At 47.6% G+C, this 26,106-nt stretch overlaps 2 protein-coding genes across 7 annotated transcripts in view; both read right to left on the reverse strand.

Annotated features, from left to right (window-relative positions):
- LOC133468104 (disheveled-associated activator of morphogenesis 1-like) overlaps positions 1 to 1,957 on the reverse strand; it is a 46,124-nt gene extending 44,167 nt beyond the window's left edge. The window contains exon 1 of the mRNA XM_061753570.1: positions 1,821 to 1,957. The gene's annotated coding sequence lies outside the window, so the exon portion shown is untranslated. The remainder of the gene's footprint in view (positions 1 to 1,820) is intronic.
- On the reverse strand, positions 1 to 26,027 carry ppp1r13bb (protein phosphatase 1, regulatory subunit 13Bb). Of its 6 annotated transcripts, none has more exons than XM_061753563.1 (19): positions 25,535 to 26,027; positions 24,261 to 24,336; positions 17,263 to 17,410; positions 16,003 to 16,122; positions 15,386 to 15,456; positions 13,039 to 13,140; positions 12,017 to 12,191; positions 11,468 to 11,667; positions 10,562 to 10,726; positions 10,227 to 10,419; positions 8,906 to 9,040; positions 7,299 to 7,426; positions 6,751 to 7,204; positions 4,999 to 5,792; positions 3,669 to 3,800; positions 3,464 to 3,597; positions 3,236 to 3,402; positions 2,687 to 2,886; positions 1 to 2,075 (listed from the first exon to the last, which is right to left on the reverse strand). In XM_061753563.1, exons 2-19 carry the CDS (start codon positions 24,267 to 24,269, stop codon positions 2,034 to 2,036), a joined length of 3,369 nt encoding a protein of 1,122 aa, XP_061609547.1. In that variant the 5' UTR covers positions 24,270 to 24,336; positions 25,535 to 26,027; the 3' UTR covers positions 1 to 2,033. The 6 variants fall into 6 exon arrangements, with proteins under 6 accessions (XP_061609547.1, XP_061609548.1, XP_061609549.1 ...); XM_061753564.1 differs by lacking the exon at positions 25,535 to 26,027 and adding an exon at positions 25,174 to 25,196; XM_061753565.1 differs by lacking the exon at positions 25,535 to 26,027 and adding an exon at positions 24,550 to 24,910 and having other exon boundaries at positions 10,586 to 10,726.
- Positions 26,028 to 26,106: the final 79 nt, after the last annotated feature.

Raw genomic sequence — 26,106 nt, forward strand, 5'->3', positions numbered from 1 at the left:
TCATGCCAGAGCTTCACTTTTATTGTTCACATGTACAGATTTTGTATTTGTGTGGAGTACAGCATTAATGCGAGAAAGCCCCCGTCGTCCGTACAGCAAACAAACAATCGCGCTATGTACAGCTTTTGAATCCAAGACGACGAAGCCCTGGGCCACTCGCACGCTGGAGGATGAAAACACACTGCGGAGTTTCAGATAAAACACATGTACGAAAACGTACACGCACGGGAAGGTCATACGTGAACGGAGGAGAGTCTCTCATTAAAAAGCCACGATATCGGCTTCTTACTATTTCTGGACATGTTTTGCTTTGTCGCTCTTTTGACTTTTGCTGCGCATAAAAATCGGAACACGACGGAGTCATCGGCAGCACCGTGTTGGTCCTGAGATTGAAAAGCTCGTCACGGCCACTGTGAGAACACGACTCGCAAGTGAGGTCGACAAAAGCGTCTCGAAACGAGGTGTCTGGATTCCTTTAAATGAATAGAAAATGCTGCAATGAAGATCAGTCATGCCAAATTTGATTTCCAAATCAACTCAACCGTGTTCCATGAGGACTAAACGCTCGAAAGGGCGCCCGCCATATGGCCCGTGCGCCAAAAGGTTGCCCAGCCCTCATTTCGAGCGGGATTACGAAGTGTGACATGGGACAGTCGGTCCGATCAAGTCACAAAAGGTTCGGGATATCGATTGGGCTTTGGGATCAAATTTTAGGAATCGCTTAAAAGGTGAAATGAATTTGACCTTCTCTAAACTTTCCAACAGTACATTTTGCACAAGTTGACCTCCGCTTCTATGCCTTTCTGTGAACTTTCTGTGTAGCAGCGTTCATCATTTTACAGCGCCTACTAAAGGAAACAAATTGCGTCTACTTTTAAGTTTCTTTCCATTTTGGCAGGAACTCTTTACCAAAATTGGATTTGCCTTCACTTTTAACAGATATTACAAACATTTTTCTGTTACCAAATCTCTTAAAAATTTCAAAATATACTAGTTGGATACTGCAATATTTGCTTGCAAAAATTTTCTTTGTATTCAATTTGTTGCTAACAATATACAGGATGTAATAGTCAAATGCAGGAGCAATTGTCTCAGTTTTAGGGCAGGAACCTCATTTGTCCAAATATGGTCATCTCCCCCCACCTTGGCTGTTACTTTGACAGATTATTAACCAATTTAAAGTGCTGAAAACAGCTTGAGAACAAATCTAGTTGCGCTCCACTTGCCTCTTCGCTCACTCTGCGGCATTACGTCGCCTCAAGATTGTACGTCTGGATTTTGTGTTTTTAAACAAAGCGCTTCAGAGGAGAAGAAACTGGTCAGCCACAAAGTTAAGTGCATGCAGATTAATTAGCGCCTATTAAACTGCCTAGTCATCTTATGGTTTTAATGACTGCAACATTCATGGCTGTCAGACCTTTGAGAAAGCGTTTGGGAAGATGACTTAACCACAAAGAATATCCTGAAATTTCACCCCAAATGCCCAATATCCTTAACATTTTGTACAAAGTGTAACATTTGCTCCTTTATTCCAAAGTGTTGGGTAACATAATTAGTCTTGTTTTTTTTACAGCACACCCACACAGTTTTAAAACACAGAAACTATCCATTGCAATTTTGGGTGGTTGGAAACACAAACAAAGCATACATTTGGGTTCGTTCTTCTCAAGTGGGATTTATAAAAGAAAAAAAATAATTTTAAGATGCAATTAAATGTCATATCAGCAACATGGCCATGCTGCTCCGTAGACTCGTAGTCACCACACAAGGAGAGAAAAGATGGCTGAGGAAGAAAGAAGAAATACTGCGACAAGGGTTACCTTCAAGAGCTGCACTGCGTAGCCGACGGGGTAACGTAGAGTGACGGCTTCCAAGTGACCGCCGGGATTTGCTGCATTTGGAGTGCTTGTCTATCACCGTGTCTGTGTGCGTGCATTGAAATAAATGGCAACAACGCCAGGGAAGAAAATGGCCACTAGGAGATCAACGAGGCTCAGCATTTGTTCTCTGCTCTTTGTTTCAAGATTGGGACGTCACGCCAAGGTGCGCTGGCGAGGTTTGATCCGAGGGTACAGCTGCAAAAAAAAAAACAAAAACAAAAAAAAGTGTCGATGTGAATTCTTTTAAAGGGACAAGAAGCGTTCAAAATTCGGGCTGGGCGATATGGCCTTTTTAAATTTCTCCCACCAAAATCTCACTTCCCACATTGGAAAAACTCAAATTCTCATTCTAGCCATAGCTAATCTGATTATACTTACAATAAGACTCCTCGCCTAAAAAGTCATTTGTTTTGAGCCAATTTTACTTGAAATGAGGAGGACAAAAACAAGTTTTTTCTTCTTATGACAATGGCAGAGTTCCCAACTTATTGGGCTAAATCCCTGCTTTTTTTGCACCGTCTTTGGCAACTGGCCGCACGTTTGCCATCCACCGAGCTCCTTTCTTGTCGTCCACAAAACATTGTGAAAAGACTGGGCTCATGGTGTCGGTTTCTTAGCAGTCATTTAAGTCGCTAGTTGCTTTTCTTGAAAATAGTCGCTACAGGGGTCGGAAAAGCCGCTTAATATAGCAGTCAAGCTGCAACAGTGACAAAATTAATTCTAAATAAATCACCCTGACAAAATTTGCCCGAATCATTCAAATGGAAAAATGGGCCAGTTGCAAGTGAAAGTATGAACGTCGGTACCCCAAGCAGGTTGCGAGGCACGTAGCCCTCGGTGTCCTCCAGCTGCGCCCACCACCACTCCGTCTCGCTGTCATCCTGCCGCCGCAGGACGGTGACGGCGTCCCCCTCCCCGAAGGACAGCTCGTCCTGGTTCTGAGCCTCGTAGTTCCACAGGGCGTAGACCGTGCCCTTGTTCATGATGCCCATCTTTTCCTGAACGCCTACACCGGAAAGCGAAAAGAACAACGGACGTTAGCTAATAGAGGGGACACAAAAAAAAGGGAGCCATTCAGGTACTGCTATGCCCTGGCACGTGGGCAAGGAGAGCCGCAGTCGCCGACGCACTTTCGGCAGTTTGCTGAACGGCTCCAACAGTCAAAGAAACAAATACAAAATGAGAACACTCGCAAGGAGCTGCTGTAGGCCACGTTCATATCCTGAAACTCGCACTGAAATAACCGGCCAACCGGATTCCAGATCACGTCTCTCACTAGGCAACGCCCCTTAAAGGCACACATCCAATACACAAATACTACAGTATATCAAATATAAAATCGCAATATTAGTTACCGTATAGGAACTGGGAGCACTGGATGTAGCCCTCCTCCATCTCCTCGCACTTATCTGCAGCCGTCTCCACGTCGCTGATGGTGCTGGCGAAGATGGCGGCCCCCGACTCCACCAACAACTTGCACAGGTGGACGCTGTTGCATGAGGCGGCGCAGTGGAGCGGAGTCCTGCTCGCACAAACATTCGTCAACGCATTAAAGTGATATTAGATCGTGTGCGTGCGCTGACCATCCGTCGCTGTCGGCCGCATTGACGTTGACGCCGAAATCCAGCAGGAACTTGACAATGTGGTGGTGTCCGGCGCATACGGCGTTATGCAGCGGGGTGATGCCCTCGTCGTTGGCCGTGCTGGGATTCTCCACCTGGAACAGAGGAGGACTCAGTAAAATTGAAGCGGTTATCCATAACGCAATGACGGGGTTCGTCAACGCACCTCATAGATGATCCTCTGGACCAGGTCAAACTCCCCCTCCAATGAGGCGTCCAGCAGGAGAGCCAGAGGGTTGAACTTCACCCGGAAGCCGTGGCCGGTGCGCTCAGACTCTGGTTTCTTCAGGTTTGTGCGCTTGGGGAAGCAGAAACAAGCATTCTCAGTTGTTGTTGTTCGGGGGGAGAAGAGTTTTAATGTAGAAGAGATCTTGCGCTTTCCGAGTACAGAGCCCTGTGGAACACCACCAGTATTCATCTACAGGGGAGTACAGGAGTTCCCTTCCCAAGGCGCCAACGAAACCCAAATCTGTACGTGACGCCGTATGCTTGCGAAAACTAGTTCATTACGCACCATTTGTAACTTCAAAACGTTTACAACAGTCCCGACGACTGTTGTCAACCAAGGACCCCCATTCTCGATCGATTTATGGTTGTGTAGAGAAAACGAGTTGTATTCTGCAGGTCTCAGTACTTGATTGAGCCTTCTGGAACACCACAAGTTTGCTACTGTGACAGCAACTAATTATGACATTTATGTATAGTGTAAAAATCTCCGGACCTACTGCAGAGCCTTGGGGAATACCTCCAGTAACTATCAAAAGGAGGGCCTTGGTAAACCCATTCCTACACGTTAAGAATTTGTACATAAGTCAGGATGCGCCGTAATCTATCACTGACACAGTACTTAAGTCACACAGTAAATATTTGAATGAAAAATCTTTTTAGGCTTTGTGCGCCATCCATCACCCCGACACCAAGGACCCCCTGTATTTAGTCTGTCTTATTCCTAATATTTATTAGCAGGAGATAATGACCGAGCGGTGAATAGCGAAAAAAAAAAAAAAAAAAACACTTGTAACTGAGGCCCCGCACCTAGATTGTTTTGCCTATATTAATAGTTTTAACTAACTATACCGCAGACTAGACAATTAATTAAGAATTGGCTGATTTTATTTTATTTATTTTTTTTTTTTTTTAAACGCACCCAAAGTGGGCGTGTACATTCATATGCGGTGGAGACTCTTGTAATTTCTTCGCTTAACAACCCAGGCTAAAATTAGCTCGTCTCTCAGTCAAGATGCATCACTTCAACATAGTTCCTTGACACCAATCTACTACTTTCCTTATTAGACAGAGCTTTGCTGCCATCTTGCAGCATCTTAGGGTGTTTTAGGAAGAGCACAACAAAGACAAATAGGTGAATTTGCGAATAGCGGACTGCAAACATGAGAGGCATTACGGTATTTTCAAATATTTTGTCAGATTTTTGTCCATTGTTTTTCCACCGCATATTTTTGAGGCCCTCCACCTAGTTCTGCGTATGCACGACTCACCGATGGTTGGGTCAGCACGATACCGCTCTCCTCCGGAGACGTAACCTCTAGCACAGGGCTGGGCAGCAAAGCCTCGGCACTTTCCAAATTGTTGTTGGCGTCGTCGTCGTCGTCCTCTTCTTCTGGTCCTTCTTCTTCAGCAGGGTCCAAAAGTCCTTCAGGGGGCGGAGGCAGCGGCTGGTTGTCGTTGGGGTCGATAGATGAAGCCTCCGAGCCCAGCTCCTCCGCCTCGGGCGGCGGCGGCGGCGGTGGGGCGTCAGAAGGAAGGTTGCCGTTGTCCGTGTCTGCGGCCCGGTCGCAGCCCAGAAAGGCTGGAGGATTTGCCGGCTGATAAAAGGGCGTTCCGTCGCCTGCCCCGTTGCCGCCCCCCGATCCGACGCTTCCTTCGATGCCCCCTGCCAGAGTGTTGAATCTCTGGTAGAGAAGTTTCTGGATGTTAGGTCCGCTGGGGCCCTCTGGTTCCGTGATGGAGCTGCGCTTCTTCAGGGGCCTCGGAGCGTTGGCCAGCTTTTTGCGGAGCACCTCGAGGTCGGCGTCGCTTTGGTAGCGCATTGGGGAGTGTACCATGGGTGTGAGCTTGGTGGGGCTGAGCGGTCGGGGGATGTTCTCCACGCTGGGGGGAGGAGCAGACGGCTCCGCGTGGCGTAGCCCCTCGTGATCCTCCGCGTCGCCGTCCGGCGTATCCTCGCCGCTGCCGGCAGGACCCTGGAGCAACGGGAAGGCCCCTCCGGCCGGGACGAAAGGCAGAGGCGAGGGGGGTGTTGAGTTGGGAGGGAGGACAGGCTTCCCATAGACTGGAGACAAAGTGTGGAGAGTTCAACAAAATCTGTTAGCATCCATACACTTCCTTTTTTTGGGGCAGCGGTGTCAAACCCATTTATGTCACAGGCCACATCGTAGTTACGCTTTCCCTCAGTGCGCCGTTATGACTGTGAAAACCGCGTCAATGTAGACTGGCCCCATCTATTACAAAAGAGAAGGTCCCCAACTAAAGTCCATTCATAGACAGAGCAGCGGGAATATACATTTTCTGCATTGTTGTATACGGTGTTTATAGGTGTTGCTGCTTTGCGTGTGTGAAAATAGCAGTTGTTTGAAGGTTTAGAATTACCGTAACATCTATGCTAATTTCCATTAGCCCATCTAGGGAAGTTTGCATTAGATGTTCGCAATAAGATAGTAGATTATACGGAATTATATGTTTGGTGCTAGTTTCCTGAAAGTGATGATGTACGATACTTCCCCATTTCTCAACAGCAAGGTGCGACGGAACCCTTGAAAATATGTTTTGTAATAAGTAGCTTACGTTTGTTTAAAACAAACACTTATATGCGGTCTCTCTGTATTGCTGATTTTCACCTATCACGGATGCGTCTGGAATGTACTCCCCGTGATAAACGACTAGAAATAAAAAGTCAAGAATGATGTAGTAGTCAAACAATGACAACATGGCACATGATAAAGCCCAAATTCTTAAAATATAGTAACTATATCTTCCTTTGTTTAACCAGGTAAGGCAATTGAGAACAGTTTCTCACTTACAATGCCGACCTGGAGTCAATTTAAGGTTCAGCGTCTTGCCCAAGGACACTTTGACAGCGGAAAGTCTTGAGCCGAGATTCAAACGCCAACCGGCTCCACCTACTGACCTACAGCCGCCCCTCATTGGCCCCCCATGGACGGACGAGGGAAGGGAAATTGCGCCCAAGTCCAGTCGGTTCAAATGGCCTAATCTGAGGAAGCATCTCTTACCTGCTTTGAGAGCAGGTTTGAGTGGCTGACTCTTTGGCGCCGCCTGCTGGAGGTACATATGATAGATGGAGCTGGAGTTCATGGTGGCCGGGCCCTTCCGGGGCGACTGGGGCCGCGACCCCCTGTCCGGGATGAAGGGGCGCACCGCCGCGGCCGGCGGGGGGTCCGCCCGCTCGCACGCACCGGGCGGGAAGAGCGGCGCGTGGTGCTGGAAGGTGGGACTCGGCGGCACCGAGATCCGCTGCTGGATCTGCTGCGAGGAAGAGCCGGTGGCGGGTGGCGCGCGGGGCCAAGCGGGCGCAGGGGGGTTCGGTAGCTGCCGAGGCGGGGGCGGCGCGTCCTTGCGGCGCTCCAAGGAGCTGGCCGAGTTGGCCGAAGAGAGGTGCGAGCCGTACGGCGGCGGTTGCGGTTTGGAAATGGAAGGGGACGACACGGCCATTTTGGAGTCAGGCACCTGTGAGAATACAATTAGAAGTCGTCACTGTGATGTCACACTGGGAGCTGGGAAACAAGCTGGCGCTCATCCTTGTACACGGAAGCACACTGACCTTTTCTGTACTTGAAGCAGCAGGGGGGCCGGAAGGGGGGGTCTTAGCCTGCGAATCCGAGTCTCTTCTCTCAGGAGGCTTGAGGGACGCGCCCGTCTTACCCACAGGGGGCCAACCGGCGTCGCTGGCTAAAGCACAATAAGCAAGACACAGTCGAAGTCAACAGCTGAGGGGGAAAGTTTACAGTTGTAATGACAAAAGGGCCACTAGAGGGCGACCTAAATGGCACTTGAAACTAGAAATATATTCAGTTGGTTAATAATTAAAGCCATAAAAGCAATAGGAATTCATATAGCAATACTAAAAAGTTTATCGCAAAATTAATGAGAATTTCAATATTTCACCAAGATGCCAGTATTTTGTTACATTTTGTGCAAGTGAGGCAACTTCAATAAGAATGGGCTTAAATCAAAATGGGAATCAAATGAATAAAACAAAATACAGTAAATAAAATACACGTAAAACAAAAATAAAGGAACAAGAACATAGAAATAAAGGAAATAAAATAAGATATGAGTAAAATTAAGTCTGTTGAACTTAAAGAAAATACAAACAAAATAAAGAAAATACAAAAGAGGAAGTAAAATACAAAGAGATAAAATAGATACAATTAAACAAAAAGGAAGGAAATAAAAGGAGAATGCAAATAAATGAATAACTAAAAAAGACATTGAAAAGAAAAAAAATGAAGATTAGAAAAATAAATACAAATAAGGGAAATAAAAATCAAAAATACAACTCTGTGAATCTTCTTGGAAGCCCTCAAAAGCACACAAGATGTCAAATAAAATGAACATTTGCGCAGCAAAGCGTTTCAAGACGGCAGCAAAATGCTACTTTGATGTGACTACTAATCAAGCCCCAGAGGGATCATTAAAGAAAAAAAAAAAAAGGAAGTCACTGCATCCTCTTGCCAGGGCTGACAGTGCAGCGGCACGTGCGAGCTTTCAACCCTTTATGGAGCAAGATGACGTCATCATGGTGCTCCTACCAAATACTCAATGGCCAAAACACGTTAGGCAAATGTGGAACCTCCAAAGTTGACAATCTGGTGTTGTCATTTGAAGAATGGAAATATGTCATGAATGAATCTGTTCCATTTGTCATATTGTTTCAATATAAGTGCTGTGCTCATTTTATAAGCAACAATGTTAATGGGTCAAAGTGACCCGCTCTTAGTTTATTCAAAATCTAGCATGGCATGATGGAAATTCCAATTTTTCACCAATTTAAAAAAGGGAAGGTTGCAATTTTCCACCCAAAAATGTTTGTCTCAGTTGTTAATACTATCAGTATAAACCTATCAAATCATCTTAAAGCTTTTCTTTTTCATTTCTACTAGATATCATTGAAGTAATTTTCACTCTAATAGGCTCACGAGGGCAGAAGCTGGTGAGTCGGAAGTCTCCCGAGATTTGGTTTGAAGTTTGAGCCACATTCTCTGGAAAATAAAACTCCCGCTATGCAGCACTTTCGTGCCATTCGACCATGGAGGTTCCACTCGGAGTTGATTTCTTTCAAAAAGCCGACGGTTAAGATGGCTGAGTGGGAAGACAGAGCTAACGGGCGAGAGGCTCCGCGAGGCGCCACTGCCACTGCGCACTCACGGGATGTGCCGTCGGAGCCGGCGGAGGCTCCCGGGCCCGGGCGAGACTCCGGGAGGGGCGGGGGCAGCGGGTCCACGACGATGTCTAAATCAGACACCTTCCAGGGGCCGCCGGGGGACTTTGGCACGCCGCCGTCTGCGAGCGTCCACCCCACGCCCGCAAACCCATCGAGACAGAAACATCACGCACCGCCACGACCAGCGCGGTGCACAGAGACACATGAAAGGAGAGGAAAAAGTGGAAGGAGGGGAGAAAGTCAGAGTGTAGACGACAAGAACAGCACACACACAGGAAGAGAGCAGAGTTAGAGAGGAGGAAGGAAACCACAGGAGATTCAAGTACGGGTGGAAAACATCAAGCAGGAGGTCAGGTAGAGGGGCGACACGGGGACACAGTCGTTCATGCAAACGGTGTTCAATGACGCGGGACTCTTTATTCACTCGCCGGCCACCTCATTAGGTACAGCCGCACAATCTAAAGGTATCCAAAATGAGAGCTTTCCATCAGATGGATCGATTTACCGTTCGATTTTCAAAGGGGTGTCCCGATGACATTTTTTTCCACCCGAGTCCGAGTCACTTGATTTTGACTATCTGCTGATACCGAACCCCGATCCGATATCCTGGCAATGCATCAAGAAGAAGAAAAAAAAAGAGCGCATACAAATGGTCTCAACTGTCTTAAATTAGGTAAGAATTAAGGGCTGATGTTTGAAATTGTACAACATGAGTTGAATTGAACTACTGAATTTTTTTTTTTTTTTGTGAAGATGCACCTGTATATGAAGAGGCCCTGAAGGTCATCAAACTGTGCTGGTGTGCCTCATGAAGTGTCCATTGAGCATATTACATAACATACTGTGTGTAAACACACGGGGAAAGTTGGTGTCAAAGAAAAAGCCGCAATGGTCACTGAAATCACTTCAAACTGACAAAGGTAATCATCAATAAAAATGCGCTCAAAATTACCCACCAATGAAAATCAGACATTGCCTTTTGAATCGTGGTTCAACAGGCTCATTTTAGAAAAAGAACTCAAGAAAGCGACCTGGACAAAAGGATGGCATAACACCGTGCACTTTAATATTTTGTTGCAAAACCTTTCGAGGCAAGCAAAGGATTTCTCGAAGCGTCGATGAGCCTTCGACACCGGTCTTGCAAGTATTTTTGTCCGGGCCTGTTCCATTACTTTGGATTCACATGATTTGTATTTATTTTTCGATTACTTTTGTCAGTTTCAAGTATTGTAGGTTTTCGATCATTAACACGTCTGTCATATTTCGAGAACAAATCCACTCGGAAGTGCGATTTCTCGAACCGACCTGACTTGGCGCGGCCTTGGTTGGCTTGGTTGTTGACACCCAGCGTTTGCGGCTTGAGCGGTTCGGGCGGCAAGGCGTAACTCGGGTCCTGTCGGGTCGGCGCGGGAACTTGGATGTAGGGACCCACGGCGGCCACGCGGCCCAGCGTGCCGGCGGCCGGCTGCGGGGAAGGCGGCCCGTTGCCCCTGTTGAGCTGGAGGAGTAAGATATACTGAATATAAATGACGGGCACGGAAAGAAAGATAGGGGAAAACCTATGATTTGAATAAGCCTTGGAGTGTTCTGGCGGACATTTGTAAGAGACTTTGACGTGTGTTGAGCGCTTCTAGCCTTACAGGGAGGTTCTCTTTTTGACGTGCCTCAGCTTTTTTCTTGTAGAGGCGCTCCCGCAGCTCGCTGATGCGCTTGTCCATCAGCGTCACCTCCATGTTGCGCTTGTTCAGGAGCTCCTTCTGCTGCTGCAGCTTGCTGTTCTGCTCCTGGTTCAGCTTGTTGCGGATCTGCGAAGGGGAAATGTCAGCATTAACGACAGTTGTATCGCGGCTCGTTCTGTTTTTTTTAAGAGTTGCGCTCCTTCAGTGTAGTACCACATTTTGCCACAACATCCCAGGCAGCACTGGGGTCCACTGCAACAGATGCAGCGGAATGAACAGCGAAAGAGGCAGAGAACTAATCTCCTGTAATAGACGACGTTCCCACAGAGCAGAGAGAATTGTTGTAGGCTCTTTGTACATGTTGCTGCTACGTGTGTGTTAAAGTAGCAGCATTACCGTAAGACTAATGCTGATTTCCGTTCGCCCATCTATGGCGTTTCCCATCATATGTTAGCATTAAGCGAGCAGACTTCTCTTTGAAGCCTTTGATGGTGGCAGTGCTACGTTCGCCTGACTTGGGTCCAGGCAGCGTGGAATCGAATCAGCGAATCAGAATGTTCGGTCGTCTCTCTGTGCCCTGCGACTGAATGGCGACCACTCCGGGGTGTAGTCCGCCGTTCACCAATCATTCTGTTTTGTTTTATGCGTCAGTTATACAGTAAAGTTCAACTGTGAATGACAAAGTTACTTGGGGCACTGTGCCATCGGCGACATAGTGAAAGCAGGCGCTAAAGAAGTGCATAATAGTTCTAGTTAAAAGGGTAAACAACGTGTCGATTTTCCCACAAAACGGGTGGCTCTGGATGATAAATGGGGGTTTACAGTACACGCGATGCAGAGCACGTGCGGCGGGGCGGCATACAGTACCTGCAGCTCCTGGTAGAGCTTCCGGAGCTCCAGAGCGGCAGTGCCGGCCACTTGGCCGCCCAGGGCGGTCTGGATGCCGTTGAGCTTGCCCCGGCGCAGGTCCTCCAGCTGCAGGCTGAGCTGCTCCACCCGCAGCACGGCCGCCTGCAGCTCGGCCTGCTTCTCCTGGAACAGGCCGCTCACCTGCTCGATCTCTGCCGCTGGATGGGGACCGAGCAGGACATGTCCACCGATCAGCTCTAAAATTCAGAGCGCTTCTCTAAGCAGACGCGTCAAACGGTGTCACTTGCGCTAAAAGCTCAACTTTAAGAACACAAACGGAACATTCTTCAAGAGAAGAGCCGTGCGGGCAGTGGAATGGGTCGTGTACTTTTGGAACCAATTGGTTTGGTGTGAATTCTTGGAAAAGGGAATTCCCCTGATCACAAGCAAATTTGACCTGGGTGGAGCAAATGAACAGACAATCCATCAAACACGCCGCTTGCAAATTGTTGCGCTTATCCAGGTTGTTCAGAGCCAAAGAGGAGGGAGACAATAAGATATACATACACAGGTTGCCGTTGATGACCTTGCTGTAGTCCACCTGGCCCCGCATGGCCCGGATCTTCTTGAGCTTGGCCTCCTGGCTCTCGACGCGCTCCTTCAGCCGCTGCAGCTTCTCGCTCTCGGTGGCCGTCTGCTGCTGACGCCGCTCCTGCTGCTTGAGGTAGCGCAGACGCTGCTCCTTCAGTGGCGACGCAAAAACAACATGGGCAAAAATGTGCACCCAACGTCACCCCCCCGCCCGCCCTATACAGTACAGTACAACACGTACAGCATCTTCGAATCTTTTGACACAGATTTTTCCCTATAGCGGGTGGGTCTGGAAGGTATCCCCCCATGGACGTTGAAGTAAAATACAGTCTACATCTCTACTGAGTGCCGACAATGAAACGCTCAGCTATGTCGAGGCAGGTCAAATGACTTCATCTCTCCATCCGACTGAGAAGTGCTCCAGTTATCAGCACGGAAATAGGAAGCGACAGGCCCAGGTTTCCAAATGACCGCAGGGCTCGGAGGGGGCCCACTTTTCAGGCGGTATCCGGTTCATCCGGCGTGACTGATCGACGGGCCGTGATGATGCGTCACAACGTACTTCAAAAAGGTAACTCTCAATGAATCCATAAGCGAGGATCTCGCCTTCTAAATTAATCTGAATATTTTTGCATTCCACGCAATGTGCACGAGGACACGCGGGACAATACCGGCCCCGTGACTCATGCCGCTTCCCACCTCGTTTGTTACGTAATGTTTGCCCTCGTGCGGGGTCACGGCAGAGAGCTTCGAAGCTACAGTCTCTCTAAAGCAAAAGGTTTTCAACACAAACAAAGTAAACAAACAAATGACGACAACTCAATCTTTTAAAAAGGAAAACACTTAACTAGACGGCAGTTTGCGGTGAGCAGATTAAAGAATTCAAATTGCAAGAGGACAGCGAGTGTGCGGTTTCGTGATGGATGAGAGGCCCGGCCACGAGCGCAGGGGGGAGCGAAGGCGCCGAAGAAAACATTTGTGGAGCGCGACGACGCTACCTTGGCGACGAGCATCTGCTGCTGAGCCTCGATCTGCTGCTGCTGCCTCGCCGCCATCTCTTGGAGCTCGGAAAGCGTCAGCTCCACACGCGGATTCCCCACCTGCGCGCAAACGCACAAGAGAATGTGCAACTCAAGTACCTGGGACCACAAAACACGAAATACAGGTTCATTTGTCCGCACCACTTCGAAATAAACAACGCTGTGGTTCAGGACCCGCAATAGAGAGGAGGAAAAAAATTACTTATCAAAACCCTTTATTTAACCTGAAACTACAACCCAAAATAAGGACGGGACTCGTGTGCAGAGGGTTTTGGGCTCGGTGGGACAGAAAATAAATTTCAAAACAATGAGCTGTAATTATGGCTAAAAGAGAAAATGTACCTAAACAGCCACATGAAGCCACAAATCTCCCCAGGACTGATTAAGAAGGATTGATTCATGGCTCATGTCAACCATTTTTACTGTGTTTATCATTAAAATGATTGTTAATCCTGTGAAATTTGGTTGATCTAGCACTTGTGTCAACAGGGATATGTTGTGCAGTCACTACTGCTTGCCCATTGGAATCCATTTTTAAGACACTTGAAGCTAATCCCTACCTGGCATTTAAGATAAAAGGACATCTCGGAGGGCTCACAGAAGGAGACAGATGCGCTGACTCAACCGAGGCAGACGAGGGAAAGCGGAGGAGGCTGACGCGGCCACGCTCGGAAAGGCACCGAGCCCGCAACACATCCGAGCCAGAAGCCCACCACCTGGCGGATATCCGGCCGCAAACGATGGCGGATGTCATTCCGGCTCTGACACTTTGTGGCTGAAAACCACGAAGACGCACTTGTATTCTTCAAGTAAGTGACTCTTCTACGGTGGACCCAAAAATTGTGCCATCCAAACATCCTCGTGGTATTCCCCTGGGCCACTTAAGCTCACACCAGGCTTTACGGGGGCAGCGCACTCCGCTTGTTGCAGACAATGACCTGGAAGTTGGCGCTGATCCTCTTAGAGGGCTGTTATATCATCCTACAGGCGGACTGATATAATCCTTTCAATGGAATATTTGCAGGCGAATCTGGACACAGTTTAACCTCGACACTTAGGCGGTCAAGTGACAGCTTATGGAATCGTTGCACGCTCAGGACGCGCTTGGAATTGTTTCTCAAAAGGGTCAAGTGAAAAAGTTGAGCTATAGTGGAGCTATAAAACACAAAGCTCGAGTGCTCTCCTGCAACCAGCCAACGCTTTGGGCGGGAAATAAAAGCCATTCGCTCCGTTCTCCACAGTGCTTCTCTTTAGCCCGGAAGACGAATTAGTTTCAATTCCTTGACCGCATCACTTTTCTAACGTGAAATCTGGGACAGATGGTCCGAGCCAGGGAGCGAGAGAGGACGCCGTGCCAGAGGCTGCTTTGCATCCGACTCAGACCAACGCACCCTCCAGCCGCATCTTAACATGCGTGCAAAGCTTACACCTGACAGGGTTGGGAGTGGCGCACTTCCAAATAAGTCATCTATTGCTATTTGGTGGCGTAAAACTAAAAAAACTACAAAGGAAAGCGATAGATAGGCCAGCATTTATTTCTATATGTATCAATCATCAGTCTGCATGTATTCTTCCATGGCATAGTGGCGTGTGTTTCTATTTAAGTTCACCCTCGCTAACCAGTCTGACTGTGCGGTCACATGTTAAATTGTTGTTGGGTAACCAAACATAGAAGTACAATAGAATGGAAAATTAAAAGACTGGCAGTAAGTTTTTTTTAAACAACTGCCATTTAAATTTGATTTGAATCTGAGAGCATGTTTGAGTTTGTTAAAAAAGGTTCAAAAGTTCAACGGACTCCAGGCTTATTGAGATCACGTTTGTAATCTGTTGTTTTTGGCGTACGCTGAAGCAGTGGGACGCCTAACAATTCCAAATTATTAAGAACTATTAACATGAACTGCGACGATGAAAATGTTATCATGTTCACTATGGGATGGACTATTCTGTACGCATCCGCACATAATGTTATCGGTACATCGTACATCGTAGTCAGCTCAATGGTCGAATGACTTCGGGAGAAGAACACAAATTGTCTCTATTGGAGACGATGGATCGGCGATTCCAAAACTGCAAAACTATTCAGTTATCTATTTACGCGAGCAACGTTTAGTGACAGACCGAACAATGACATCATCTCAAGCCAGAAGGTACACAATACCATTTTTCTTTGGTGGTGTGCGGCGAGATTCTTCTAATATGAATTCAATCCAAACTTGGGAAACACTGCTTGAGATGGCTTTTCTGAGCGTGAAGACGGTGACTGGGAAGAGGCAAGTGCGTAACGCCATGTGCAGAATCTCACCCCGTTCTCATTGTGCTTCTCTCCAGCGTTGCCGCTCCTCCGACTCGTCTGATCCTGAGACTGCTGACTCCCTGCGAGGACACAGTCGCCATCGCTGGCGAGTCAGTAAAAAGGCAAGCAGGGTGATGCGAACGCACTCGGTCAACCAGCACTGTGGGTTTGAAGAGTCGCTGACGAGATCGCACATGACAAGAGTGACGCGAGAACACGGACAAGCAATGCTGACGGACTGGACTTTATGCCATTTTTTCTTAAAATGGGAAAAGTCTGACGCACACATCGGAATATATTATTCAACGCTACACGGGCAAAGACAGACCACTGGCAGTAAATTTAGATGTTAAAAATTCCCGGTAGTGACAGTTCTAAACTCAACTTTTTTTATATATAAATACTAATATATATGAAAGCAGGCCGTGATCATTCGCTGAGACCAAGCCTTACTGGGGCTAATGAAAGAACCACGTGTGCATTAAAAGTAACTCACTACATCTCGAGCAAGTGCGAGAGGCAACACACAACAAACAAAAGCCGAAGCGATGACAACGGTGAGCAGATGTCAGGAACACGCATGACGGGGGAAGAGGAGACACGGTGAAGGAGGAGGGGAGGCTCACCCTGATCGCTGCTCTCAGTCGGGGAATCTTCGTGCCGCAGGAAGAACTTGACCTCCTGCTTGCGGGGGCCCCATTTCTGGAGATGTTCGTACATCATGTGCTCGAACGGGATGGCTCGCTCTGCGCACACGGGCAACATGTCAGGAAACTAAGGGGCCCTGGTTTGGCCGCACACATTACAAATGCAATCATTTTGTCTCACTGGTGAGAACAAAGAGCGTACCAAGGAGATTGACTAAATGCTCCAATGGCTTTCCATACATTCGGGGCAGCAAGTTCAAGTTAAAAACCGCGCTGTGTCCGTGCGTGGGCCTGATTGGCTGAGGTCTGCTTCTCACGACTAACAAATCAGCACACAACACACCAAATCGCTTTTGAAGATAAACAAGTGTCTTCTGATATTGAGAACAACATGTTTGTATTTTATACACAGCGAGAGCACACAAGAGACAAAGAAGTTTTCGTTTTTGGGGGTTATGTGCTTTGTCGAGCACCAGCCCAACCCCGACTAAAGCCCCCATTTGGCTGGCGGCGGTGCTTTCAACAGAGGAGTGGCCCCTCGGCGAAAAAAACAAAAATGCTGATATCGCCCGGTGCGTCAGCGGAAGCAAACTGTTTGCGAGGAATGCGTTGTGGCAGCGCTGTGGACTGTAACGGCACGTAATCCCTTTCAGACGTTCAAGTTTGCAGTTTAAGAGGATTATCCTAACTTTTGTCCGGTTGGGGAGGGGAATCTTTGACTGGTATTGAATTCACGGGCGAATCTTTATAGATTTTTCTTCACTGCCGCAGCCGGCTCTGGATAGCATGGCGATAGATTAGCCAGGAAAGCTAAAGGCTCGGTGACGGTCAAGTATCCACGGAGGTGTGCACGGAATGCCAAAAATCACTTCCTATCCACTCTAATGTCCTATACAGAGCGAGCTTGCCATTTATTTGTGCTTTTGGAATGTGTAGTGAGGATAGGTTCTTTTTTGTACCATGCACTCAGCTTCAAATAATACACCGTTAACAGTGATTGATTTGTTCAATGTTTATTACGCAAGTTCCACAGTCAAACATTGACCTGGTACGTTGCAATGATGCGACAGCAATGACGTGATTAACCGTGCACCCAAAGTAGTGTTCCAAAACTATTTCTCATTTGTCTGATGCATGTCCTACACACGCCACTATTTTCAATCCCGACATAGTGACGAAGGAGTAGGGAATGAGTGAACGGCCTTGATTCTTGACTCACGGTCCTGAACTCGGTCTCACCGTTGCTTCTCCAGACCTCAGCCAGGTGGCAGCCGCTCTCGCCGGGCTCTTTGCAGAACTCCACCACATCGCGGCACGTGGTCTCGGGGGTGATGGGCACCTCCGTCATGGCCTGCTCCCCGTCGCTGAGGTACACCGTCAATATCATCTGAGGAGGACAAGGACAAAACGTCGATGGAGGGCCGTCGGTTACAGTCAACTGATCCAAAAACCAAACAGTGGAAAAAATATTCCTCAAAAATAATAATAAAAAATATATATGTATTAAAGAAAAAAAAACAAAGAGTCCAAGACTAACAATGAGCTTATAACCAACAATTGAGAATTACTGGGCAAAAAGGACTTGGTTGCAAAACAGTTCATTAAATATCAACTGAGGTCCTCAGTTTACAAAAGTGGCGACGTCACTCAAATTGCCGCCGCCTCAAAACTAAAACCCGCAATTGGCGACTCGTCGACGTCACGCTCTAAACATCATCGTGGAGTAGTAAAGTGACTAGTCAACTAGTCAGTGCAAGCCCAAATGTAGAGTGGACAGTATCAAGCCTTGTACGGCAAGTCATTGACACATTTATGAAGTGTATAATGTAAAACTCTTTGGCCCCATTAGAGAGTTTTGCGTATCGCCACCAGTATCTACCTGCACGGGGTCCTCGGTTTAAAAACAGAGTCTAGCAGTGACCTATGCTGAACGCAGTCATAGTTATAATTACCGTAAACATTTTGAATGAAAAACACAAGAGACCCTGAATATAAAAGGATCAAATGAAAGTCAGCATAGTCGGAACTGAGTGTGCCTTCTTGCACCACATGACCACATACGCTTATTCTTACTCCGCTACGCAAATGAGTTCCTAACCTCAAAACGTCATGCAAACCGAGAAGCATCATTTGACCAATCAAGATATACCCGGGAAGTCCCGCTCACTTGATTTTGAGTCCCGATCCGAGACTTCGCCAATGCATCCAAATCCTCTTCATTCGCTTACTTGTTTTATTTTTCGCGCGGCCACACCAATGGGGAATGTTACATAGTGTAATAGAAATGACACTCAATTTTAATTACACTACTTCTATAAATTACACTATCATCATTTCTGCTGTTCCGTTTGGCAATATCTTTAGGATTACTTTCGAAAAATCTACATGATCGGCCACGATTTCCGGAAAACTCAAATACACGTATTTACCCAGAAATCCAAATCAAACACCACAAAGCAACAGTATCACTCTGCAAACACCTTCCTGTTCTCGTTCCTTACTGTGAGTAGTCTAACTTTATTTTGTTTCAAACTGAGGAGGTTCCCCTGTATGCCGTAGCCCTTCCACAGCTCAAATACCCACTCCCACAGTTGTGGCACGCCAGCGACTCGAGTCTGCGCACGCCACGGCCGTTCACGATGATTAGAGCTTCACCCAAGACAGTTGGAAGCGCGACGTAAAAAAGGTTCGCAAGGCGCTCCTGCGGGCTCGTGTTACTGGCAGATCCGTCGAACTTGAGAGCACATGCCCTTTTGGGAACAGATTCCAAAGTGTAATCATAGGCGCATTCTCTTTTATCTTGGCTTGCAAAGGAATTCAAACGCCCTCAGGACAAGGCAAAGAGGCAAAGTACACCGAACGCCGCCCTGACCAAAGAGCGGCCTTTCACATATGTCAAGGTGAAATAAGTGAACCCTTTGGAATGTCTTCAATTTCTGCATAAATTGCGGTCTAAATTGTCTGCTTAAGCTAATACCACACAAACATTTCCATCTTTTCACATTTTCATTGAGAATACCACGTAAACATTCTCAGGTCAGCGAGGGGAAAAGTGAACCTGTCGGCTACGGATTCTCCGAGAGCTAATCAGAGTCAGGTGTGAGCCAACCTGGAGTCCAATCAATGAGGGGATTGGAGGTGTGGCTTAAAGCAGCTATGGCCACTAGAAAGCATCTGATCTGCAAATACAGAACATGTTTGGTTGAGTTTTTTTTCTGCCAAAGGGTCAAGGGTCAACCAATTATTCAATCCAAGTCCCTGCCCGGTCATTGTTTACATGTTATGCTCTATAGTCTATACAAATATAATAGTTTGTTTGGTATTAATTTAAACAGACTGATTATTATTATGATTGAGATGACGCTCGGACCACATTTTATGACCAACTTATGCAGAAATGTTTTGTTTGTTTAATTCCAAAGGATTCAGATCCTTTTTCATCCCACTGGTAGGTCCAAGCCCGAGCTTGCGTTATCTGGCGAAGCATCGGTTTGCAACAATCAAGCAGCATGGAGTCGTTTCCCTTTTGACCACTGACAGAGCAAGACACGCACACACCGGACAAATCAGCAAAGGCCCGCTTGTCGGATCCCTCCAAAGGATTCCTTTTCCTTTGGTTTAGAGCTGACAATCAAACATACGTATGGGATTGATTGAAAATCCTTCTGTGTGCGTGGTCAACACAGAGTTGGCCCGGCCGCCGACGCGGCCATTGTGACGCGAAACGTAACGCCAGCCAATTAGGAAGCCGGTGCGGTTGCCGGACACAAGAAGAGGAGCAACTGGCTGTCATTCACCGCAATGAAGGAGAAGGTTTGCCAACTCTAATGGAAATCTTGGGAGTTGGCGAGGAAAACTGTTAGCCGAGCTTCTCTTCTACTACTATTACTCCTCCTCCTTCTTTGTCTTTTCCTGCAGTCCGTCTGGATGTCCTTTGGCACTATGCTGCCCCTCACTGATCGCTCTTGGTACAACGACAGACATTTTTGTGGCATGTGGTGTGCGATCCTTTGCGAGTACACTAACACACTATTAGACCAGTAAGAACACACCGTGGGGGTTTTCTCCTTTGGAATTTGCTGAAAATGGGCACCAAAGCTCCATCAGGTGCAATGAGCGAGCTCGACGTCGCACCGCCGCACATTTACGGCACTCCGCCGGCATACATCACGGTCAGAGAACACAAAGAAAAATCAAAGCGACCTATAAAATCCCGCTGGAGGAATTTCTTCCAGTCAAAAGGACTCACGGCTGACATTTTCCCGCGGAAGGCTTTTGATCCGAAACAATTGGATTTAATAAGAGTGCGCGTAGGCAAGGTCAATAACATAGAAGAAATAAAAAGGATGAGATAATCTAATCTCCAGAGTGACACCCGGAGGTAACAACATATTGTACCGAAAGAACAAAATGACTTTCAACAAAGATAAAACTGCTGCAATCAGAAGACGAGTGAGAATTCTTATTCAACATGCTGTATGATTTTCAGTCAATGGAGGCTCTTTTAGACGCAATTAACAATAAACACTCATGTAAACAACAAACGAAAAGGAGGTTTACATAGCTTAAGTACATTAATGTTGTTCAGCCATATAGTTAGGTGTTATCAAAGACAAGAAAATCACTAAGATGACTGATGTTTTTAACCCTTTAGCCCAAATTCAAGCACCGTGCTTGAATCCATCAAAATGGCAAATAGGAACAGCGCATCATATTTTGCTAGACGCGGACGTACGAGCGCCGAGTGCCTCAATATTTGCAACAATCCACAATGACTCGACAAGCCTGAAATCGGTCCCTCCGAACGAGCGCTGGCGAGATACCAACCGCCCTGACTGAGTTGCGTCTGCCGGCGCTTCTGGCTCTCCGGAGCGCCCTCCTTTTTCGTCTGAGCTCCCTCTTTGGCGGCCGCTGGCGCTCCTTGGCCCGAGCTGGGTTCGCCTTGGACAGACCCACCAGGCCGCGCAACACGATGGTCACGAACCTCTTCATCCTCCACGGCGGGACGCTAGACGACGCTAAGCCGTAGCCCGGCCGACGTCAGAAAAGCGGCGGCGACGCTCTTGTGCCGCAGAGGAGACTCGGGAGGAAAAAGCATTGGCTTTGTGAGAGGGAGGGGGCGGGGGGGGTGGGGGGGGCAGAGGTCTGGGAAACCACAAACGCAGCGAGGGACGAGAGAGAGGGAGAGTAGCCGCTATCAAACCGCTCGGGGTAAGGAAGGAGGGCACTTCTCCGCCTTGCTTTCCACGTGGCCGCTCTGTATAAACAACGCCGACACAGCATGAGGGCGCTGAAGCCGAGGTAGGCTGGCACCTGCGTGGAATGTGCCCAAGTGGAACACCCGACACTCACGTCTCCGGCCTTGTCGCGTTGAAAGCGGTTCAGTTTTGCAGACGACGTCACGCATCTCATTATTTGACCGCGGCTTAGCTTAGCGCGTGCACCGTTACGGCACCAATGCGGCAACTTTACAGGCCGTCTTTGCGAAAGACGACAACGTGAGAAGCCAAAGTTCAAACATTCAAGCTTTCACGCCTATTTTCGATAGCACGTGTCCTTCTTGGGGTCGCGGGTGAGCGGGAGACAAACGCTATATTCACACAAACTATTTTTAGGACTACATAAATGAATCCTCACTTCTGTTCCTACACTGGCGACGTAAGACATTTGTACGTACCTCAGAACACGCTAGAATAGAAAATTGCATAAAAACACACGCGGGCCATAAACATAAAAGAATCAAATGAAAAACAACAAGTAAGGCCTTAACTGGCCATGCAAACGTCATTTGTCCAGATCTTTGTATGTATTCCTATGAAAAAAAGAAACAAAAAAAATTGAATACATTCTTATTAAAACAGTGATTTTTGTCAAGAAACAAGTGTTCACATCTTCAAGAAGAACTCATGTTTCAAGAGAATATATTGCCTTTAAAACACACCTCAACACAATATGGCCCTTTTTGACAAGTTATTTGCTCGCTGACTATTTTACAGTGTGCATATTTTCTTCTTCTGTGAAGCTAGCAGAAGCAGAAACACGTCTGGGAAACATCCACCGTCTTTTCAAAAGCTGGTGTCGCTTTGATTGAGATGACGAATGTGCATTTGAGGCTGTGAGAGACGAAATCAAATGAATGATGCAAAAGAGGGAAAAAAAAAAAAGAGAGAGAGAGGGGGGCAGCCAAGGGAGTTGGGACTCAAACATTAAACATCAAATGTCTGACGGCATATGATAACAAAAAAGGGCCACTGAAGAGGACCGCAGATGACAAATTGGACATTCAGCATCAACTACGGCTGCAAATGGTGCCAAGCGCCGTTCGGCAACGTGAAATTAACGGCGGTTGACCATTTACTGGGCTCCAAAGTCACCATTCGCAGCAGAGGGCTGCAGTGGATGCGCCGGCGTCCCGTTGGCCGGCGCCATCACGCGACGCAGCCAGCGCAGGCTGCGCTAATTGCTCCACTGAGTCTTTGACTTTGATAGCCTGGCGGCGCCACGGGGCGCAAACGTCCAGCAGGGGCAGCGCACACCCGAGAAATATTCCTCCACTAATTCCAACTTCCGGAAAAGTCCACACTGGATTTCCTGCCAAATTTGAAAATTTGGTCGCATACATGGATCCATTTTCTAAAGTGTTTGTCCTCATTAGGGGGCGCGGTGAGCTGGAGTCTATCCGAGCTGACGTTGGGGCAAAAGAAGCAGGGTTGACCCTGGACCGGTTCCCAGCTAATCAAAGGGCAGACATGGTGTCCCACCTCCGCTGACAAACCCAAGCAAAAGCTAACCGTTGTAGCAAAAGCTAGCCGTTCCGACATCCCTAAAATGTATCCGACCCCAGTTACATGTTCCGTCCGGGTCGCCCTCCCCGCAGGGTCCGCGAGTCGAGCACCATTCCCACAATTCATCGCGGCATTGTTGGGCCCGACCGAGGTTAACAATAGGAGGTCCTGACAAAGCAAGCGCTGCTCCCCATCCCCGTATTATGTTCTTACGTCCGAGTGGATTCTCACTCATCCAGCTCATGCTAATCCACAAAAAGTCAAGTTGACCCAAGACAACTGGACTCTTGGTTGTGAAAGACAACGCACTTTTACTCCAAAAGGCTTACCCACCACAGACATAAATAAGGAAACGCCACACCTAAGATTTAGAACTCAAGAAGCCTTTTGGATTAAGACAAAAACACATCTTTAACGACCAAGAAGAGTCCAGCTGGCTCGATTCAACTTTTGGCACTTTGCTCCAGTGACTTTCTTGAACAATAACAGTTTGCGACTTGTGATTAATGTTCGGATTGATATCACCTATAGAAAATCTGGTCAAAAAACACCTTGAAATTTAAGTAAAACAGTATAACTTTAATCATTTCTCAACATCTCTCCACAGCCCTTCAGTTTTGTCTGCTAGTTGGGGAAGCCCTCCTCCGTTCGGCTGACAAGTTTCAGTTCCAAATATCCACGAATAAGCTCGTGCGAGCTGAAGTTCCAAGGGAGGCGTTTTCCAAGTTGACGAGTCAACATTACCGTGACGTTTAAAACCGTGTCACTTCCCCCAAAAACTTGACTTAAATAGCACAAATAGAACATTATTCCTGAGAAGAGCAGTGTGGGTAGTAGAAGAGGTCATGTACTTTAGTCATCAATTGTTTTTTCAAGAATTTGTTACAGGATTTTACAGACGTTTCCATGTTTTGTTTTGTTTTTAGAAATTCTACAAAGATGGCAGCCACTTATCCCATTGCCACTTTTAGACATTTCTTGTCGGATAACCACAGCAGGTTTATTTAACCAACAACCAACAAAAGTGGTTAATGGAACGTTACTGGAAGTCAAAGAATGCTGAAAAATGTGGACAGAAGGGAGCTTAAGAATTGTATACGCCGCCAACAACTGACAGCTCCCACCAGAAATTTCTATCAAAGCTCCTTACTACTGTCTGACATTTCTGCACATTAGAAGGACAACTTTGGCAAACTGGTATGACTGCATGTTATGAGTGAGGCAAAACTACGAGCGGGCATGAAACTAGTGTGTGACAGATGCCTACTAGTAAAGCAGCACAGCAGTTCAACTGCGTCGTGGGCGCAAAACAAAAACGTGCAACTAGTAGCGGTGAAAACATTACTAGTAAGACGACCTACTACTAGTACATGGATAGTTCAACTGGATACCGAGCAAATGCTCTTTCCACACATATGGCCAAATAATGACAAGAGCTTGAAGTAGACCTACCGGCATCATTTTGGCAGAAGCAAATCCCGGAGGCTCCCACCTTGCCTGAGCTCAACTGCGCTCACACAGAAGCCCTCTGTTGAAACACAGCAAAATGAAACATTACTGTAGCGTGACACAAAAACAGCAGCAAACAGACATGTGAACGAATGGCTTGAAAGGCCCCAGGCGTGGCTGCCGGACAGCTGCTGCTGCTGCTGCTGAGAGCTCAGCTATAAAAACGCTTCCGAACACATGATCGGGGCATTAGTGGGAGAAGAGAGGAGACGGGATTTTGTTCAGCACTCACCGCTGTCAAAGACGAATCATCATTTCGGGGTGCAAATACGCGAGACGCTGCGGTGAACGTGCATTTAATAGAACCAAGCGAGCCAAGTGTCCTCCATCCATCCAGCTAGCTAGCTAGTCAGCTAGCGCCGTCTCGCCAAGATGCTAACCCCAGCTAGCTGCCTCCAGCTGCGGCTACACGGGCGAGATATTTCCGCCCTCGTCGGTACCGCTCGGCGTTGGTTGTCTCCGTCGACGGAGAAGCCAAAAAAAAAACTAATAGGGCGAAAAGGAGGGCGACGGACTGGTTTTCGGTTAACGAATGTAGCAAATCATCGTTAGCCGACGAGTGTGATTGGGGGTGGGGGGGGGGAATCTAAAAAAAAATTCGAACGCCGTGTTGTTGACGGAATGAGACGGGCGGTGCTTACGCGCGGGGCGGGCGGTGCTTAGTTACGCGAGAGGAAAAGAGAGCGTCATCCAAGAGATTAAAAGTGCCCCCTCCCAAATCAACAAAACAACAAAAAACACGTGCATTACTTCATCAAGTTACAGGAATCTGGAATTATAATCGGGAAATAAACGCAGTAAAGAGAACTTGGAAGACGTGTGACAAGTGTAACGTTTCACTTGCGAGGATGTGCACCTTCTTCACCCATTATCGGACACACACGATGGCGAGATGAGGCTTCCCAGTTCAGGGTGTAGAAGACAGCTGGGATAAGGCGCCAGCACGCCCGCCGCCCGCCACCCGCCACCCGGCACCCGCGTGAGGAGAACACGGACAAATATGGCCGCCTGTATCACGTCATTAATTGAAAGTGGAAAGTGCTTTTTCAGAAATAAGGGTTTTCTACCATTTTGTTTGAAGCGATTCATTCAAGAGCAAGTTTATGAATCAAATTGGATTACAGTAATCATTCCTCTCCCAGTGAGGTTTTATTCACAAATAAACAAATAGACCTTTGAATAAAACTTGGAAAACACAACAAATGAAAACGGCTCACCACGTGACAGTTATTTCTCTGGCGCGGTCCTGCCTGAGTTCGGAAGTCACGTGCTCCCCATCCGCATGCAGGTTGCAAATCGAGCAAGTCTACCGCGAGCCGATTTCCCCGATTTCCCACGATGTCGACTGTCCAAGCTGCCTCCGAACGCTATGAATTATCAAAGCGCTCCACAGGCTAGGCGCTTGTACAAACTATCAAATCTGACTCTATTAAAAGAGAAAGGAAGGAAGGAAGGAAGGAAGGGCACCCATTTTGAACGGCAGCTGCTTGAGGGGTTTATATTGCTGTCAAACCTCGGCGGGGACATGTGAAGCGCGTCCCGAATCGGTCACGTGGTACAGCCGGGCAGCGAGGCTCCGGACGTCATCACTTCCGGCTCCTCCCATCAACGAAGCGAGCCTCGCCCCTCGCCTTGCGGGAACGCCCCCTTCGTGACGCCGAAGACTCGGCACATCTCGTAACATCTCCAGGCGAAGGCCGATAGGAATTCTGTCGGTGGGAGTTTTTGCTGTGTGCCAAAGGTTTTTGGAATACGTTCCCATTTTGAGATCCTTTCAAAACACATTACA

This window comes from Phyllopteryx taeniolatus, chromosome 18 (genome assembly GCF_024500385.1).
Source record: "Phyllopteryx taeniolatus isolate TA_2022b chromosome 18, UOR_Ptae_1.2, whole genome shotgun sequence".
Taxonomy (NCBI): domain Eukaryota; kingdom Metazoa; phylum Chordata; class Actinopteri; order Syngnathiformes; family Syngnathidae; genus Phyllopteryx; species Phyllopteryx taeniolatus.